Below are 18321 nucleotides of genomic sequence, written 5' to 3' on the forward strand. Positions count from 1 at the left end.
GAGGTGGAGATAGGTCTGTGCTCTTTGGGTCACATCACAACGCCTCGTGTTGCACGCATTCATCCTCACGTATTCTGTGCTTAACCTGCGCCGTCAGGCATAGGTGGTAGACTGAAGGCGCAGCTGATTTGATCTGAGGAAGGCCTTTCATCTGTTACCTGTAACTCAGAGTAGTGGTTAAGCATGGGGGCTTTGGAGTCATTCCCTGGGTTTAAATCCTAACTGCCTCTTACTGTCTATTACTTATTAGCTGTGTCCGTCTTCTCTGTACCTGCTCAGGTTGTCTCTTGCATCACAAAAAACTACCCCAAAACTTAGTGACTTGGAAACTTATTTTTTTTATCTCCCAGTTTTGCGAGCAAGGAATTGAAGCAGGGCTCCCCTGGGCAGTTCATCAGCTCCACGTGATATTCACCTGGAGGCGGGGGCTGCTCTGCGGAGTTCGGTGTGGCTTTGTCCCCGTATCTGGAGCTGCGTAGGGGGTGCTGGAAGGCTGAGCTCAGCCAAGTCCTTCTTGGGCGCCATGTATTCTCTCCAGTTGGGTGCCTTACGGCCGACTCAGGCCTCCAGAGTCACTTTTCCAGAAGAAAGACAGTGGCAGCTGTCAGCTCTTAGGGCCTCAGCCCAGAAATGAGCACAGCTTTACCCCCTCACTTTGGCTTGTCCCATTGGTTAAGGCAGAGGCTGCTCAGATTCAAGGCAGGAAAGACCTAGATCCTGCCTCCCCTTGGGAGGAATGTCAAAATTGTAGCCATCTTTAATCCTCCAGGTACTTCATTGTCCTCATCTATAAAATGAGGATAACAGTAGTATTTATCCTACGGTTATCATGAGAATTAAATTAGTGCGAATTGAGTATGAAATGAGCATGAAAATTAAAAGGATGTGGGTAAAGGGCTTAGCATAGTGGCTGGCATGTTAGAAGCATTTTATAAATATGTGCCATTTATTATTACTGATCTTAGGTACATGATACATTGTTATTTACAGTTGTTACTCATAGGACACATGAGGAATATAAGACATAAATTGTTTTTCTAGAACTCTCTATAAGCTTGTTGGGGAGGTACAGGATTGACATCATGAAGCCATTAGAGAACTGTACTAAGCAGTACAGAAGAGATGATTTTTACAGTCGCTGTAAACTGGACGAGTTTATAACCACATGTATCCTTCTCTGTAGCTGGAAAATGTCTAAAGCAGATTCAGAGTATTTGCTGCAGTTAGCATTTAAGTCTGTAGAGGAAGGTTTTGTGTTGTATTTTTAATGTCCTTTTTCTCATGAGCCATAGCATAGCCGGTTAGGAACCAGGCTTTAAATCCTGGCTTTGGAACACAACAGTTTTATGATCTTGGGCTGGTCACTTAAACTCCTCATTTCTTAATTTCCTCACTTACAAATGATGATAATAAGGTTCCGGTAGCCTTATTTGAGTTAGTGGATAGAATGTGTATAGCACGGTTCGTGGCCTATAGCAAATAGTCAGTAAATGAGAGGTAATGAGAATAGCCCATAATCTTTTTCTTTTTGAGCCACCGATGGGGGGGGGTAGGTAACTGATTGCTCCATCATTTGGCTGTTCAGTTCCCTTGAGGATTCAACACGGGACAGTGCCCCACCACCTGACATAATGCTTTCCCTTTCTGTAGTCTTGTGTTGGGTGATATTATCCTCTCTCAGTGCTGCAGGGTTGCTCTTTATAGGTGACGTCACCAGTTTTCCTTGCATCCTGCCCTAATCTCAAACCAGGAGATCGTGCCAATGCTCCAAACTTTATGTATCAGAAACTAAGCTTTCCATTAAGAAATAGGGGACTCAGAATAAGGTATAGAGATGGGGGTGAGATGGTGGGGGTGAGTTTTAGAGATTCGAAGTTGAGGGGTCATACAGTTGGAGACGTTTCGCAGAAAGTTGGACATTTGGAAGTGATGGTCAGAGCGAAAGTTTCACATTTAGGAGTTTGTCTGCTTAGAGCAGATGAAGACTAAGAATAGATGTGATTGTCAAGGGAAAGAGAAGGCTCAGGGGCCGAATCTTAAGGGACATTAACATTTGAGGGCTCTCAGAGGAAGAAGTACAGCATAGAGATGGAACAGGTCAGGGGTGTAGTAAGAGGACCCGAAGAGTTCTGGAGAGAGGATGTCAAGAAGGAGGTGGGCAGACCATACTCCACATGCTGCAGCACAGCTGAGGAGACTGGACTGAGGAAAGGCCACTGTGGACAAGTCTATTTCAGCACAGTGAGAATGGCAGCAAGACTACAAGGGGAAAAGAACTCTTAAGAAAGTAAAGTGGGGGCTTGGGGGGATAGGGTAACTGGGTGACGGGCATTAAGGAGGGTGTATGATGTGGTGAGCACTGGGTGTTACATGCGACTGATGGATTATTGAACTCTACATCTGAAACTAATGATGTACTATATGATGGCTAATTGAATTTCAATTTAAAAAGCATATAAAAAAGTAAAAGTGGGATGTGTAGTTGCTGTTTTGAGAGGCGTAAAAGAGAGGCCTATGATGATTAGATGTACCTAGCAGGAAGGTTTTTTTAGTCCTGTTCTGTTTTGCTTTTTTTCAACGTGGGACAATCTTGGTGTTTGCAGGAGCTGGTGAGCCGGTCGGTTGGGGACAGAGTGAAGCAGCAAAAGAGCTGAGGATGAAGCCAAGACCGGGGCCGGGGGGGCGGGGGGGGCGGGGGGGCGGCAGGCCGGGTGGGGTGAAGGGGAGAAGGGAAGTTGGCTTTGCATAAGAAGGCACACTTCATCCTGTGAAGCTGGAGGGATTGAGTGAGGGATGAGTGAAAAATTTGGAATTGAGAAAAGAACTTAAAGGCACTCAGGTTATATCAAGTTATCTGTGGGCTCAGCCTTCTTAGTGGAGTCAGGGTCACAGTCACTTTTATGGATGAGGGACACAGACATGGTGGGATTGAAGAGAACAGAAAGGACTCAGAAGAGCTGTTGTGAGAGTGTCGAGGGAGTCAGAAAGACATAAACAAACATTACTAACTGTTGCTAATTCGCAACAGAGGTTAGCTAGCATGGATTTTAATGGTGGAGTATCTGCTCTGTGCCAGGCAGAGATGAATAAGATGGGACCCTCAGAGCTCACAGCAGAGTTGGAAACACAAATGACAGAGCATAATGAAAAGTTATCTTATGGCAGTATGTATGGGGTGCTATAAGATCACAGAGGAGGGACCCTGGAGTCAGACTTGAGGAGGAAACAGTGGGGAAGAAGGAACAAGTTTCAAAATGGCAGGAAAGCCTTCTAGGAGTTGGCAACAGCTCAGATGAGCCCTGATAGGGGAGTGGGCCTTATCTGAAAGGTGGGAGAGTCCGGTGTAAATGCAGTATTCCCAGGACAGGAAGTATCAGAACCAAAGGCTTTTTGGGGAGAGAGGAAGGCAGAGAGGTCTGTAATCTGCCTGCTTCAGAATCACCTGGATGCTTACAGTGCAGATGCCTACATCCCATGCTAACTTGAGCAGAACTCTCCATGGTATCCAGGAATCTGCATTTTTAATAGGCTTTTCAGGGTTGCTGAATACTTAATATGTCAGTTGCTGTATTAGATGTTCACATGGGCTCTCACAATTGTCTCAGTAACCTGTGAGATAGGATGAGGAAAGTGGACATGGAGAAGTCATTTGCCTGAAGTCATGCAGGTAGTGAGCAGTGGGCTAGGCCTCCAAACTGTCCCCAACACAGCTTGTTTAGGGAGGCACAGATAGTTTATTTTGGCTGACACATACTGGGCACAGTGGGGGATAAGGTGGTGATGACGGTGGTGATGATGGTAGTGATGGTGACGATGGTACTGATGGTGATGATGGTGGTGGTGATGGTGATGATGATGATGGTGATGATGGTGATGCTGGTGATGGTCATGGTGATGGTGATGCTGGTGATGCTGGTGATGGTCATGGTGATGATGATGGTGGTGGTGGTGGTGGTGATGGTGGTAATGATGGTGGTGGTGGTGGTGATGGTGATGATGGTAGAAGAAGGAGCCATGTTAAAAAGCTTAGGTTTTGACTTAATGGTTTAGTGATTTTTTCAATAATGCTTATGCAGTGAGGATGAAAGCAAATAAAGCAGATAATGGCTTTTCAGGTTTTTACTGTACCAAACTGCCACGTTAACCCCCATAGGCTTGTCCCAGTCTGACTTCGTTTTCTCCCCACCACATTTCTTCCTGTAATCATATCTCACTGGATTGTGCTCCTAGGCATGAACCCATGCCTTCCTCCTCTGTGTATTCAAGTGTCTAGCTCTAACTACTGTATTTGTTTAGTTGTGTGTTGTGTACTTCTGTGTGTATGTGTTTCCTTTAGTAGAATTTGACTTTCGTGAGTGTGGGGACCTGGCATGTTTTGTTTGTTGTTGTAGCCCTAGTACCTGGCACATGGTAGTCAGTCAGTAAATAGATGTTGAAGAAATGTGATACCTTCTATATTGATCTTGTTTCTCTCTCTCTCTCTCTCTCTCTGTCTTTCTCCCTCTCACACACACACACACACACACGTACGTCACGTCCTACCACTTACTTGGCTTCAGCACTCTCAAGCTCAGCAGGTACCTTATGCTTTTATTTCTGCCCAGGGTACCTGTAAGACAGGTCTCTGCTACGGTAGTGCCCTAGCAGAGATGCAAGAAGGAACAAATGCGTATGGGGCGCCCGGGTGGCTCAGTCGGTTAAGCATCCGACTCTTGGTTTCAGCTCAGGTCATGATCTCAGGGTTGTGAGATTGAGCCCCACGTTGAGCCCCATGTCAGGCTCCATGCTCAGTGGGGAGTCTGCTTGAGATTCTCTTTCTCCCTCTCTCCCTGCTCACTCTCTCTCTCTAAAATAAATAAAATCCAGGGAAAAAAGGGAACAAACAAGCCGACATGCTGCATTGTGATGCCTCTTTTATTATTGTCAAGTGGTGCTAGTTTATTTTGACTTCTTCCTTATCTCTCCAGATAAGCTCCTAATTTTCCCACCTTCTCATTCAGTGCCCCATGTTCTCATTCAGGTGCTCAATAAATGTTGGCTGATCTCATCTAGTTGACTTTTTTCTAACTTACGAGTGTGGGTATGTTTTCATTGAACTGTTCCTAAGTAGAAACAAGAGAAGTGCATACAGTGTTATCATGGTCATATTCTGCACTGGCACTGTCAAATATGCTGGCTGTTTAAAGGTTTAGTTCCTCAGTCACTCCAGCCACATTTCAAGTGCTCAGTGGCCGCATGTGGCCAGTGGCTACTGTACTGAACAGTGCAGATACGGAGCATTTCCATTACTGCAGTGTTTCTGTTGATTAGCACTGGTCTAATGCCTAAGACAAAGTTTTTGTGGGTTTTTGTTAGTTTGTTTGAAGTGTGACTAACAAGGAATCATGACCATGAGCTGCCTGTCAGTCAGTGGATTCCGGGCCCATCAGCTCCCAGTTGTATCCCTGAATCTCGGTCTCATTCACGTTCTTTGTTGTAGGTCTCCTGGGTGGTTGAGCATGGACCCAGTGGCTACTCACAGCTGCCATCTCCTCCAGCAGCTGCACGAGCAGCGCATCCAAGGCTTGCTTTGTGACTGTATGTTGGTCGTGAAAGGAGTGTGCTTTAAAGCACATAAGAATGTTCTAGCAGCTTTCAGCCAGTATTTTAGGTACGTATTTTAGATTCTGTTCTTCTAACTGTATGGAGGAAAAGATGTTCTAGCATGGGTATATTTTGACTAAATTTTATTTTTTCCTTGGATTTCACTGTCCTTATCTTCATAGCAGATTGTGGATATTTTGCTTTTTGTATTTAGAGTAACCTGAGAGGAAAAGAGAGTTTAACTAAAATATATTTAGGCAATGAATGTATTTTGGCACTCTGTCTTTGATTTTAATAGTTCTAGTTAATGTCTGTCTTCTCTATATATTTCTTATCCTTTCAGGATAAGAAGATTGAGGAGTAGAATTCCTGGTAAGAACTTTCTTGTGATAAGAAATTGGAGAGGGGACACGGGGCGCCTGGGTGGCGCAGTCATTAAGCGTCTGCCTTCGGCTCAGGGCGTGATCCCAGTGTTCTGGGATCAAGCCCCACATCAGGCTCCTCCGCTGGGAGCCTGCTTCTTCCTCTCCCACTCCCCCCACTTGTGTTCCCTGTGCCGCTGGCTGTCTCTGTCAAATAAATAAATAAAATCTTAAAAAAAAAAAAAAAGAAATTGGAGAGGGGAAACCTCCTATGTACTATTTTTTTATTAAAATATTTTAGTGTTTGTTTTTCATTTGAATATTCTAAGAAAATAAGTTTGAATTCAATTTACTTATTAATATAATCATTTTTGGATTATTAAAGTTAGGTGTTTTCCGTACATTTTCTGAATAGCTGAGATTTATTTCTCTAAGCACTAAAGCTTCTTTTTTTTTTTACCTTTCTTTCCCTTAAAATGCATACCATTTTACTGCTCTAGTAAACAATATATGGAATGTGATTTCATCTTTCCTTGATAATCTTGAATCATCCAGTTAAACCTCAGCTCTCATATGTGCTCTAAGTACATAGGATAATGGGGTCAGCTCACTGAGGTGGGCAGCACTATTTGTCCCCATGCATCCTGGTCCCAGATTCAGTTTTCCCTACCCCTTTTAAATATGTTCTTCCCTTTAGGTAAGAACAAAGCTGAAGGCTGTTTGGGGGAAGCAGGTGATCCGATTAGATAAAATGTCTTCAACAAGCTTGCAAGACCAGTTACCTAAGTCAGCTTGCTGGTTTATACGCAGTACAAATTCGTTCACCTGGAACTCGACGTGTACCCAGAATAAAGTGCTGGGGCTATATGGTGTCCCTTTTCCCTTAATAACTCATAGGCCTTTTCTTTTTCTCACTGCTGGTTTGTGAGCCATTGGGTTGCTGAGAAACCTCTTAACAGATCTGATTACAAAATGAGTGTATATCAAGTCCTGAAAGCTGTCAGACTCATAGAGACAGAAAATAGAATGGTGGTTGCGAGGGGCTGGGGGCAGAAATGGGAGGTACTGTTTAATGGGTACAGAGTTTCTGTTTGGGAAGATGAGAGATTCTGGAAATGTCTGGTGGTCATGGGTACACAATGTGAATGTACTTAATGCCACCGAATTGACAGTTTGAACTATACTTATGTTTGAAGTTTTTAAACACTTAAAAATGGATCAAATGTGGGGTGCCTGAGTGGCTCAGTCGGTTAAGCATCCCTACGCTTGATCTCAGCTCAGGTCTTAATCTCAGCGTTGTTAAGTCCAAGCCCCACATTGGGCTCCACTTAAAAAAAAAAGAAAAATGGATCAAGTGGTAAATATGTATGTTTTGTCACAATTAAAAAATTAAAATTAAAAAAAAATATCAAATGTTGGTTTACTATAGCTATTTTTATTTTGAGACATTTTTAAGGCATTTAGATATGGAAATATTTTTGTTATGTGTTTTATGGCCCAAAATATAATTTGCCAGGCTAGACATGAAATATTGAAAAATGTGTATCTTTTAGTTGACTATACTGTATCCGTATGCAATTAATAATACATATGGATAATTATATTTTGAAAAAAACAATGAGTGTATTTCAGAATTTTACTTTGAGATCTGTTTGGAAGGTTGGATATCCAGCACAGTAATTTTAATTCATCTGAGTTACTTTGTTTGAATGGCTTACCATAATTTTTCAAAGGATTAAAATATGCTTAGTTTTAAAATCTTGGCATTTGTAGAAGGATAGTATTTTTTTAGTAGTATCATGAGGATTATTTATAAGAAAAAAATTATCATACTGTAAACAGGTACCCCTTCTTTTATCAGGAGCCTCTTTCAGAACTCATCAGGGCAAAAGAGTGACGTTTTTCACTTGGATATTAAAAATGTAAGCGGCATTGGGCAGATCCTGGACTTCATGTACACTTCTCATCTGGATCTTAACCAGGACAATATACAAGTAATGCTGGACATAGCACAGTGTTTGCAAGTTCAGAATGTTCTGAATCTGTGTCACACATTTTTAAAATCAACCACTGCGGAGCAGCCCCCGGGTGTGTCGTGTAGCAGCGCGTTCTCCCTGCAGAGCGCCCTGCCCACCGACGCGCACTGTGGCGCGAGTGAAGGCTACTCTCATCTGCTGCAGGACTGTCCCGCCAACGTTCAGCTGAGCAAAGTTCTGGATGAGTCACACGCTCAAGATCCACCGTCCGTTCATCTCCATCACTCCGCAGGGGAGGCGTCCAAGCAAGCGCCCGACCCTCTGGCTGGCACCTGCCCGGAACTGCCTTTCAGACAGCCGAGTTACTACTACAAGCTCAGAAACTTCTACAGCAAGCAGTACTACAAACAGGCCGCGTGCCCGGGTCACGAGAGGCCGAGTGAGCAGCCCTTCGCTTTCGGCGCAGCCCCAGACCTCGGGGCCGGCGACAACCAGCCTTGCGCCGGTAGTCACTCCGAATGCGTCCTGGAGTCTTCAGAGCACTTGCCTTCCCACTTCTTGGCCCAGCCCTTGAGTGACTCGGCCCCAGACCCTGAGTCAGACAACCCGTGCCAGCTGCCCACCAGACAAATGAGGCTCAAAAAGGCCATTCACCTTAAGAAGCTAAATTTCCTCAAGTCCCAGAAATCTGCAGAACAGCCATCGGAGGCCAAGCCGGATGACGGCTTCACGAAGACGGTAGAATGTGCCAGTGCAGATACTACAGAGAAAGCCAACAGCCACGGTGCCGAAGAGAAAGAAGGTGAAGAACTCGTCAGTTCTGAGCATTTTAACTGCATTAGCGAACTGGAGAGGCCCGAAGAGCCCACGGCGCTGGAGGACCAGTCCCAGATGCTTCAGTCACAGAGACAGTACACGTGTGAATTGTGTGGGAAACCTTTTAAACACCCAAGCAATTTGGAGCTTCACAAACGGTCACATACAGGTACACTGATTCAGTACCCACAGGCAAAAGGAAAGGAGATGATGCAGACGCTCAGACGCCACTGCCTGCTCCTGCTTTTGTAAGAAGCTTTGCTGTTGCTTGATGACATCATTGATAATGCCCCCCAAAGTCAAGGAGCGTTAGCTTCTCTTTATATTTTTGGTGAAGACTTTTAAAGAATAATTTCGAAGTTCTGTAGATGCTTTCATAGAACCAGTTTAAAAGGATGGCACACTTTTCGTTTTTAATATGGTTTTATATGATGAAGTTTCCATCTCTAAAGAAGTGTAGTGAATTGTTTCGATGCACTGAAAATTTCAAACATACTCTAAAGTGGATAAGCTATATTTGCACTTTAGAATTAGAGAAAGTTTATTTTTTTTAAAGCATGATGTTGTCGGTTCATTCAGACTGAAATAAGAGTAATAGTAAAAGTTCTCTGGGAAGTAATTTTCATATCAGATTTTTTTTAAATTGTGGTTTGGGAGGAAGAGGTAAACTTTAATAAGGATCAGCTTTAACCATTTGATATTTTCATATGTAAATTCTTCCACTTTGAACATTGAATTTTCAAAGTTTTATTACCTTAATTTGTACCTCGTCCCCTTTCCAAAAAGTTTATTTTTTCCAGGTGCTCATTTGAAGGTGTTACGTAGTGCATATACATCACGTGATGCACTATTTCCGTGTTACTTTCCTTCTTGCAGTTAGACTTGATGACTCTAATACATGTCATAAATTAATGACAGTTACAAGCATGAGCAGTAATGCGCTACAGGATGCCTCTAGGGTAACCGCGTTAAGGTGCTTACGTAATTGTGATTACTGATCGGACATCTGTCATCACTTTGGATTCCCCGTTTCCGTAGGTGTTTGCTACCTCGTAGTATTATTGAGAGACTTTAAATTAATACAGATGGAAGCCCTTCGTAAGTTTTAATGTATTTGAACATGAAGTGCTGTCAGGAGGAGGAGGAAGAGTTCAGGATTACTTAATATGAAGGCAGTATCATTGATTCAGTTTTGCCCTGGAAAAACTTGATTTAGGTCATTCTGTTTGCATGAATTTCCTAGAGCCGAATGATCATTAGAATGTGTATTTGAGAAACATATCTAGTTAGCTTTAAAGGAAACAGAAATTACGTTGTTTGTTCTGAAGGAACATCTTTGGATGCCTGTAGTCATACAGTCGTGGCACAGATGTTTACTGAGACAGAAACTGAGAAGGGCAGCGCTTCTCGGATTATGGTCTGAAGAGCCCCTTCAGGGGGTCTGTGAGGCCAGAACTGTTTCCGTCATAGTCTGTGACGTTGCTTGCCGCCTTTTCCTATTCCCACGAGTGTGCAGTGGAGTCAGCTAAAGGCCACACCACTTTGGTGGCCAATGAAATGTTTGGTCGTGTGTTTTAAAAATCACTGTTTTCATTTCTGATATGGGCTATTCCAACATCTATAGCCTATGTAAACAACAGCTCTTTAGGGTCCTCAATTATTAAGAGTGTGAAGGGGTCCTAAGAGTAAAAAGGTTGAGAACCACGAGAGTAGGGTTACTGACCCGGTCATGTGTGAGTCTTAGTGACTGGTGGCTTCCTTTTTCTAACTGTTGTAACTCATACTGGGGGCTGTCACTTAACATTATCATCCCCGTAATTTCAGACCTAAATATAGTCACCGAATACAGGATTCATGTGATTATAATTACACAGGGTCGAAACCTCCACCTTGGCCTTGAACAAGCCATTAAACAGTTTTAGGAAAAGATGAACATGAAAATGTCCTAGCAGGAACTCAGAAAGCTATCGAGGTAGCAAACACGAGCAACACAGTAAGAAGGGAAACACTAATTTTTTAAAAGAATCTTAAGCCACTTGATTCAAGGGAAATGGGGAAAAAGGGAGGTTCTTGATTTTCAAGACCTAAGAGGGTTTTACAGGTGAAAGGTGGTACCTTGAAGTACACTTTTAAACAGATCACGTTCTAGAGTCTGTTCAGAACTGCTGTGGCTTCTTCATAGTGGAGTCCACTCTGTATCTGTTCTATTCCAGAATGCACTTACTCAGAGTTCCTAAAATCAGAGGTGAGAAGTGGGCAGGGAAGCACATCTCCCATGCTGAAATCTTGTTTTCCCCGTTAGCGTGTGTCAACCAGGGCTGAAAGGCAGTGGAGGGGGCGTCTCCCTGGCGCACTCTGTTTTAGGCTCCCCTGTGTGTATGCCTCGTGTGGTGTGAATGAGTTCACCCTCGTGGCATCAGAAGTTGGTGGTAAAGGAGTCAGGCTGAAGGGCAGGGTGGACAGGATGCTGCTGTTGCTATGTCATCTGCTCGCCGTCTGAGGGCCAGAGAGAGTTACAAGGACGTAGTGACTGCCCATTTTCATACTCTGATAAAGAACTTGAGCTCCCTTTTGAAAGGACATGGGAAATAGTTTTAACATTTTAAACAAAATTATCCTGCAAATATGACTAATGATTTTACAAGTTGTTATTTTGTTTTGTTTTAGGTGAGAAACCTTTTGAATGTAACATTTGTGGGAAACATTTCTCTCAGGTGGGAATACTCTTATTTACTGTTAATAATTGGAAACCTGAAACCCAGTGTTTTTTTTTTTATTATTACAAATAAGACATACGTTTGAACTTATGAGAGAAGCCTCTGATGATATCTGTAACTTTGACTTCAGACTAAGGAGAAAATAATTCTCAAGAAAACAAATTTTTAGTTCATTGGGGAAAAAACAGCATTTTTTTTGTAAGTGTGTGAACTCCCCCTCCCCACCCACCTTAAGGATGGGTCCAGTCCTAGTATATTTCATCTTTTTCATGAATGAAGTTTCCAGTGAACCACAATGAGCGCACACCTGGGCACCGCACAAGGCTGGGCTAGATCCAGGACACGTGGCTTCTTACTCTTAAGGGGACTAAGGTTGTTAAGAGGTGAGAACAGAGCAAGCAATTCTTGTTCCTGCTCGGACTGCCTTTTAGCTGACCTTTGATAGCTCATTTGGACACGTATTCTCTCATCCAGCCCGCGTGTGCTGCACCCTCCCGTGGGCTGTGTGCTGAACTGGGCACTGGACATAAAGAAACCTAGAGATTTCATGTTTTAGAGAAAATGTTGACTGTAGCCTGGTGGAAACCTTCTTCTGAAGTAGGAGGAGGTGACTTGCTCTGCCCCACGCCGGGCCCTGGCATTCCGGGGGTGCATGAGAAGCAGCCACCACGCAGCTGTTTTTACAGCCCGTGGGCGGCGGGCGCAGCGACCCCTGTAGTAGCAGGTCTAGGCAGATGCTGTTCCCTCGGGCGAGGCCTCCAGGCTGGGCCTTGATCCAAGAGTAGAGCCCTCTAGCTGGTAAGGGCTGGGCGGCAGGCCCTCCCCAGGACACGGAAACTCAATGGCAGTGCTGTGTTCTGACACCTTCCCCACGGAGCCAGCTCTCCCAGTGTCCCCTTCATCCTCCCATGCGCCCAGCCCTGTGCTCTCAGGGACTTTTCACGCGTGCGGCTCCCTGCATGCAGTGATTGACCAAGTCCTAACATCTGCCTTTGCGTCTTTAATCCGTACTTGGCATCCAGGAGAACACCAGGCACCCACTAAATGTTCAGTAAGTTTTTGCAGAGCTGATGGGAGTCCTCACCCCTCCAGCCGCCATGTACTTGAGGCCTCGCTCCTTCCTGGCAGCCTCGCCCGGGGCTTCCGAGCTGGGGCTGTGGAGCCGGGCAGTCTGCATGTGGGTCCTGCCCCTGGCTTACTGCTCAGTCACCTCAGGCAAGCAGCCTCACCTTTTGGCACTTCAGCTTCCTTGTCTGTAAAACTGGGGAGATGAGATGCCAGCCCGGCAGGTGTGTGGGGAGTACCTGAGTCGGTAGGAGTACGAACTCCTGCCAGGCACGTAGTTAGTGCTCGAGGGTCATCACTGTTTCCCGTCCTGGTGTCGGCCCCTCTGTTCTTGTAGACCAGTCTTCCTCCAGCATCCTAACCTTACAGCTTTGGGGTGGGGGAAAGCCGGAGGCCTGGACTAATGACTATTAATAATTAGCAACCATAACTTTTTTCTAAGTCTTACAACACGGATGTAGTGCCTCATGTGTGTGTTAGGAGCAGTGAATGGAACAAGGGACACAAAAGTCCTTCATCCATTTAAAATGTGGTAACGCTGTGGGTTCTGTCCTCCTTGCTGGGAGCCTTCTGTGACTCTTCATTGCTAATCAAAGAAAACCAGACATTCAAATATCTCCAGGCAGCCTTCGGCCTCCTCTCCCGTCACCGAGGCCAGGGCCCCCCCTTCGGAGACGGATTCCGTTGTTCTGGGGTGGGGTTTGAGCGTGGGTATGTTGTATTATGGCCATTCTGAAGTTGGGAGCACTGCTCAGACCTTGTCCTGCACCTGCCCTCTTGAGTCCCGTCAGGGGCAGCCCTGGCTGACAGACGCCACCACAATCCTCGTCTGTGCTGGGGTCTGTATTTCTGTCAGATTTTTGTGAATATAGGATTATGTATAGTTGCAGTTTTCAGATGTATATTGCTGTTTTATTTCATAGCGAAATTGTGACATTTTTTTGAAATGGACTTCTTTGAAAAAACTTCATTCAGCAAGTGTTTGTTGCAAGCCTGCAGTGTCCAAGGAGCTCTGCCACGAGCTGGAGAAATGTACTTAGGGAACAATACGGGCAAAGAAAAGAGAGTGGTCATTTCTGCCTGGAAGAAGTGGTGTGTGGGGTGGGTGAGGACATGAAATGTGTTAAGACATTGTTTAGGTCAGCCGCTAAGACAAGCTGGCATTTGATAAGCCTGGGGGTCTCTGGCATTCTAGGACAAGAGAGCTGTAGGGTGGTTTATATGGGGTACTTTGTAAGTAGTGCCCACTAACCATCCTTCGCCTTAAGCCAAATGTGCATTTCTTAGAATGAACTGGAGTAAATGTTTGTGGTTACGCGGGATTGGAATGCTCCCATGCTGTTGCTGGCATATTTACTTTGGTAGAAGTGAGTTTGTAAGTATTTTATCTTTTGGAAGACTTGAAAGCGAGAAAACAGATTTACCAATGAGAATTAATCTTTTATACTGTTTACTCAATTTATATTTAGTAGGATCAGTCTTGGGGAAAAAAGTTAACCACAACCTTGATGATGAGTCATAAGCAGTATGATATGTGAGCTTTGAGAAGCTACCATAATCTGAGATTGTGACAACAGACTGTCCGTCTGTTAATGTCATTCTGGACACGGTCTGCGCGCAGATTTCAGCTGTCGGGAGCCCTGCATACTTTAGAGTGTGGAGTAGAACCTGGACTGGTAGGTGCCCCCAGAGGAGAGGGAAGGGAGGGGCAGGTCTGCGTACCTGTGATGTGAGCAGTGGGAGGAGGAAACCTGGGTGCATTGAGCTGGCTTTGGGAGAGTAGAGCAGTTCGGTCTCTCCAAAGGCGTAGAAATGGACACTTTGAGTGGCTGGCGCAGTGCCTTCTGGCAGTGCTGTCCGGAGAGGGGTGCCCCAGGTCTGTCCGTGTGTAGGGGCCCTGCCTGGAGACAGGTGTGCTCCCCGGGGCACTGGCACCGCCTGGCACCACAGGTGACAGGGTGAAATAAGAGTGTTTCAGTGAACTTCTCGTAAGTCGTGCAACTTCTGGCCCTGAGGTGGTAACCCCACACTCCCAGTGTCGAAGGCCCTACTGTCAGAATGATCACTGCCGTTTAGGTGACAGCTCTCTGTGCATCTCCAGATTTATTTTCCCCTGTTAATTTTATTTTGTGAAATCCTGAAGCCCCCAAACTCCTGAACTAGATGACTTTTAAGATTTGAGATCCCTTTTATGTCTAAAATGGTATGATTCCTTGGCTGTTTTTCCTGTAAATAATCTGCCTTTAGAAGAGTGCTCTAATAGAGAACATATGCTTGGTTTGTCCACGTTTAAATACAGATGCTCACGTGCATATTGGAAGGACTTATTTTTAAATTACTCAATAGATCAGATGTTAGTTCTTTTCTACAGCAGTTTTTCTCTGAAAAATCCTGACAGCTCCCTCCTAATTTAAAATATTTGATTAGAAGGAACAGAGCCCCCTTTCCTGCTAGTGTTCTGGAACATAGCTAGATAGCATGGCAGCGCTGCCAGCCTTCGAGACCACAGTCGGGCCTGGTTCGGGATATTTGGGCCACCTGTAGGAGCTTAGGCTGATTCCTGCCTTCCCAGAGCATCTGTTCACTTTTCCATAAAATGCGACACTACAACTTTGTGAGGGAATTGTGGCGACGAGGGCACGCAGTGTCTGCAGCTGCCTAGCAGAGTGCTTCATTCCTCATGATCTCTTACTGATCCGTAGCAGTTCCTGTCGTGACCGCTTGTGAGAGCGGTCACATGTCCAGCTGTAGATAATCTCCAAGATGTGGACTAGATACTTAGCCTGTAATCAGTACTAGAGGAAGTCAAAGTTTACTAAAAATACAGATACTTTGCTAAAGATCAAATAATCTGGCTCCCAGTTCGCTCTGTAATTTGGCATTAATCATTGCTGGCATTGTTGGACTTTTTTGCCTGAATTGTTCAGTATTTAAACTGCTTTTATATCATTGATCAGATCAGTATGTGCTCCTTTTAGCTGGTGAAAGATTTCATTATACCTTTCTGACATTAAATAGCTAAAAATAATTTTCAAGGGTTTTACTGTTGCTTACTGCACTATTTTAAGTGGAAGGCCATTGTTACTTGCTTTGAAAACAAGTAATTGTTACACTTTACTTAACAAGAAAGGTCGCAGCACTGCTAAGAAGTGACTCAGAGAATATGTTTCAGTCATGATACATCGTTTACAAAATAGCTTAAAACAAGAAGGACCTAATTTAAGAGATGAGCAGATGGTGCTGTTCAAATTGTTACATAATTGATGAGCTTTTCTGGAATTTGGAATTGATGGACTTAAAACAGTCGGTGGTGCATTGTATTACCTCCAGGGAGCTGCTTCCCTCGTGGCCGAGTGAGGGTTGCACCGAATCGTCAACACAAGCTAGTGTATCTCAGGGCCTGTGCGAGTGTAGACTCACACAAGCCAGTGCTCATTTTTGGCCCAGCCGTGTAACAGGAGCAGCTGTTTTATTTATCTTGCTCTCCGTCGGCATCTGGAGGAGAGTGTGCAGCCGTGGCGAGGAGTGGTTTGTGCGGGGTGTCAGGCCGGCAGCCCCCGGGAGCCGCTGTTGACGGTTGTTGTTTTATTGTTATTAGGAGTCATTCCGATAAAGCTGGGCATTTCCCAGTTCTTTGCCAAGTTCTTTCCCTTTAGCTTTCTGAAATAAACCTGGGTTTTTTCCTAAGCCGTTATTTATCATATTCTGAAACATAACGTCTGACTCGGTGATTTCCCAGAGCCTGACACACAGACTCTCCATGTTCTGTGACATAAAACCCACAGACCACACTTTCTCTGCCTGGAAGTTTCCACGCATACGTGGACTTCAGACCATCTTCAGACCCAAGGCTGAGGACTAACTGAGCATTTTATTTAAAGTCAAGTGTACAGATTTTACAAAGCTGCGTTGGTCAGTTCGGTGTTATTGTTCGTTCTCCCTTTTTGGCTTGTTTTGTGCATAATGCCTGCACGTTTCCCATTGGGTATAGTCATTCATTCATGTCAGTGTTTTTGTAACAGAACACTGTAAAAAATTAGGCAGGGGACAGGACAGATTGAGTCTGTTAAGTTGAGTTCCAGCAGTGGAGGATCTTGTTCCAATCCTGATTTGCGACATTAGCCAGGAGCTTTTCAATACGACGCTGTTGCAGGTTTAATTTCAAGGTACTTAGGCAGTTTCCCGTTGGCTTCTTATTGATGATTACGTGGAAATCTATTTTGTGATCTCCATTTAAATAAGTTATTCTTGATGAAGCCCTACTAGCTTCAGAAATTAGGGACATAAAAGGCCCAGCAGCGAACCGGCTACTGCGGAGCTCCTGACGTGCGTTTCTGCACGAAGGTAAAACAGCGGCCGCGCTGGCGGGGAGAACAGCCATGCTGCCGCTGCAAGTCCCGTTTGCACAGTCTGACCATCTCTAGGAGCAAAAGCAGTTTTTTAAAAAAGAAGAAATCCTGAAATAATAAAGTACAGGCGCTACTTTTTTTTTTTTTCCAAGGGACACTTGCACATAGATGGTCCAAGTTAAAAACTCCAAATAAAGCACAGCAAGGTGTATTTAAATACAAGCCCCCAGAGTAGCCTCCACAGGGTGCCGGGCCCATTGCAGAGGGAAGCAGCACGGTGCACGCCTGAGGTGGGACAGGCCAGGGGCCCACGTGGGGCAGGCACAGAATGGAGATGCATCTGTGTTCAGCAGGCTGCTGGGCAAGGCCACTCCGTGGAGTTGGACTTGGGCTGGTCCCTGATCTCCTCGCACAGGCTGCTTTTGAGTTGTGCGTAGGTAATCTTCCCTGGGAAAGTAGGACCGGGACCTGGCTCAAGCTGTCAGTTTTCCTTTTAAATTTTGGGACCTTTAAGAAAATTTTTTCATTATTGGTATGCTTTTTCTTCCCCCGCTTTCTTGCAGGCAGGTAACTTGCAGACTCACTTACGTCGGCATTCTGGTGAAAAACCATACATCTGTGAAATCTGTGGAAAGAGGTCAGTACTGGGCTTATTCTTCCGTTTATAAGGAATAACTTGTAGTCTGTCTTTGAACTCAGTGTTCTCTGAGCCACCTTTGGGGTCCGTCTGTCGCTGAGGAACACAAGTAAACCTCCGGCTTTCCATGGGATACATGATGAGAAGAGCAAAAAGAAAGAGAATTAATTAATTAATAGAAACTCTAGGGGCGCCTGGGTGGCTCAGTCGTTAAGCGTCTGCCTTCGGCTCAGGGTGTGATCTGGGCATTCTGGGATCGAGCCCCACATCAGGCTCCTCCGCTGGAAGCCTGCTTCTTCCTCTCCCACTCCCCCTGCTTGTGTTCCCTCTCTGCTGGCTCTAGGACACGAGTCTTATGAAATGGGATTTTACATGAAACAAAATTATTTTATACCAAAATTTCCATTCGTTCCAAGAATGTCTATTAACAAGATAAATGTCCCCGTGGAGGTGACTGTCTTGTGGGGAAAATGAGACTTGGCAGCCAGAAAGCCTGAGCGTCAGGAGAGGGCCGGAGGAAGTGCCCCGAGCTGAATCAGGGAAAGGCCTTGAGAGCTCAGCAGCGGAGGAGGGGCCCTAAGCAGGGGCTGGGCAGGGCTGTGACTGGTGACGGAGTCTGGGGGGACCCTCTTCCCCTCACTGGGTCATTTGTCGGGAGTCCACATGCTCTCTTCGAGCGGTTGTGCTAGGGCAGCAGCCACCAGTCTCAGCAATTCCGTCGTTCATTTATTTCACTATTCACCATTTATTTGGCACCTACTGTGTGCTGAGTGCTGGGAGTGGAACATAGAAATAAACAGTACAAGTTCTGCCTCT

The 18321-nt window shown here is 45.0% G+C and overlaps 1 protein-coding gene across 3 annotated transcripts in view; it reads left to right on the plus strand.

Annotated features, from left to right (window-relative positions):
• The window catches only part of ZBTB49 (zinc finger and BTB domain containing 49), a 39273-nt gene that overhangs the window by 3057 nt on the left and 17895 nt on the right, over positions 1-18321 (plus strand). For 2 of the 3 annotated variants that reach the window (XM_040625186.1, XM_040625184.1), the window contains exons 2-5: positions 5480-5650; positions 7807-8906; positions 11405-11451; positions 17432-17505. In XM_040625186.1, the coding sequence (XP_040481120.1) occupies positions 5499-5650; positions 7807-8906; positions 11405-11451; positions 17432-17505 (1373 nt within the window). In that variant the 5' untranslated portion in view covers positions 5480-5498. Of the gene's footprint in view, positions 1-5479; positions 5651-5926; positions 5956-7806; positions 8907-11404; positions 11452-17431; positions 17506-18321 lie in introns of those variants that run through there. The other variant, XM_040625185.1, reaches the window with a different exon arrangement.

The sequence above is a fragment of the Ursus maritimus genome, unplaced genomic scaffold, assembly GCF_017311325.1.
Source record: "Ursus maritimus isolate PB19 unplaced genomic scaffold, ASM1731132v1 scaffold_8, whole genome shotgun sequence".
Classification (NCBI taxonomy): domain Eukaryota; kingdom Metazoa; phylum Chordata; class Mammalia; order Carnivora; family Ursidae; genus Ursus; species Ursus maritimus.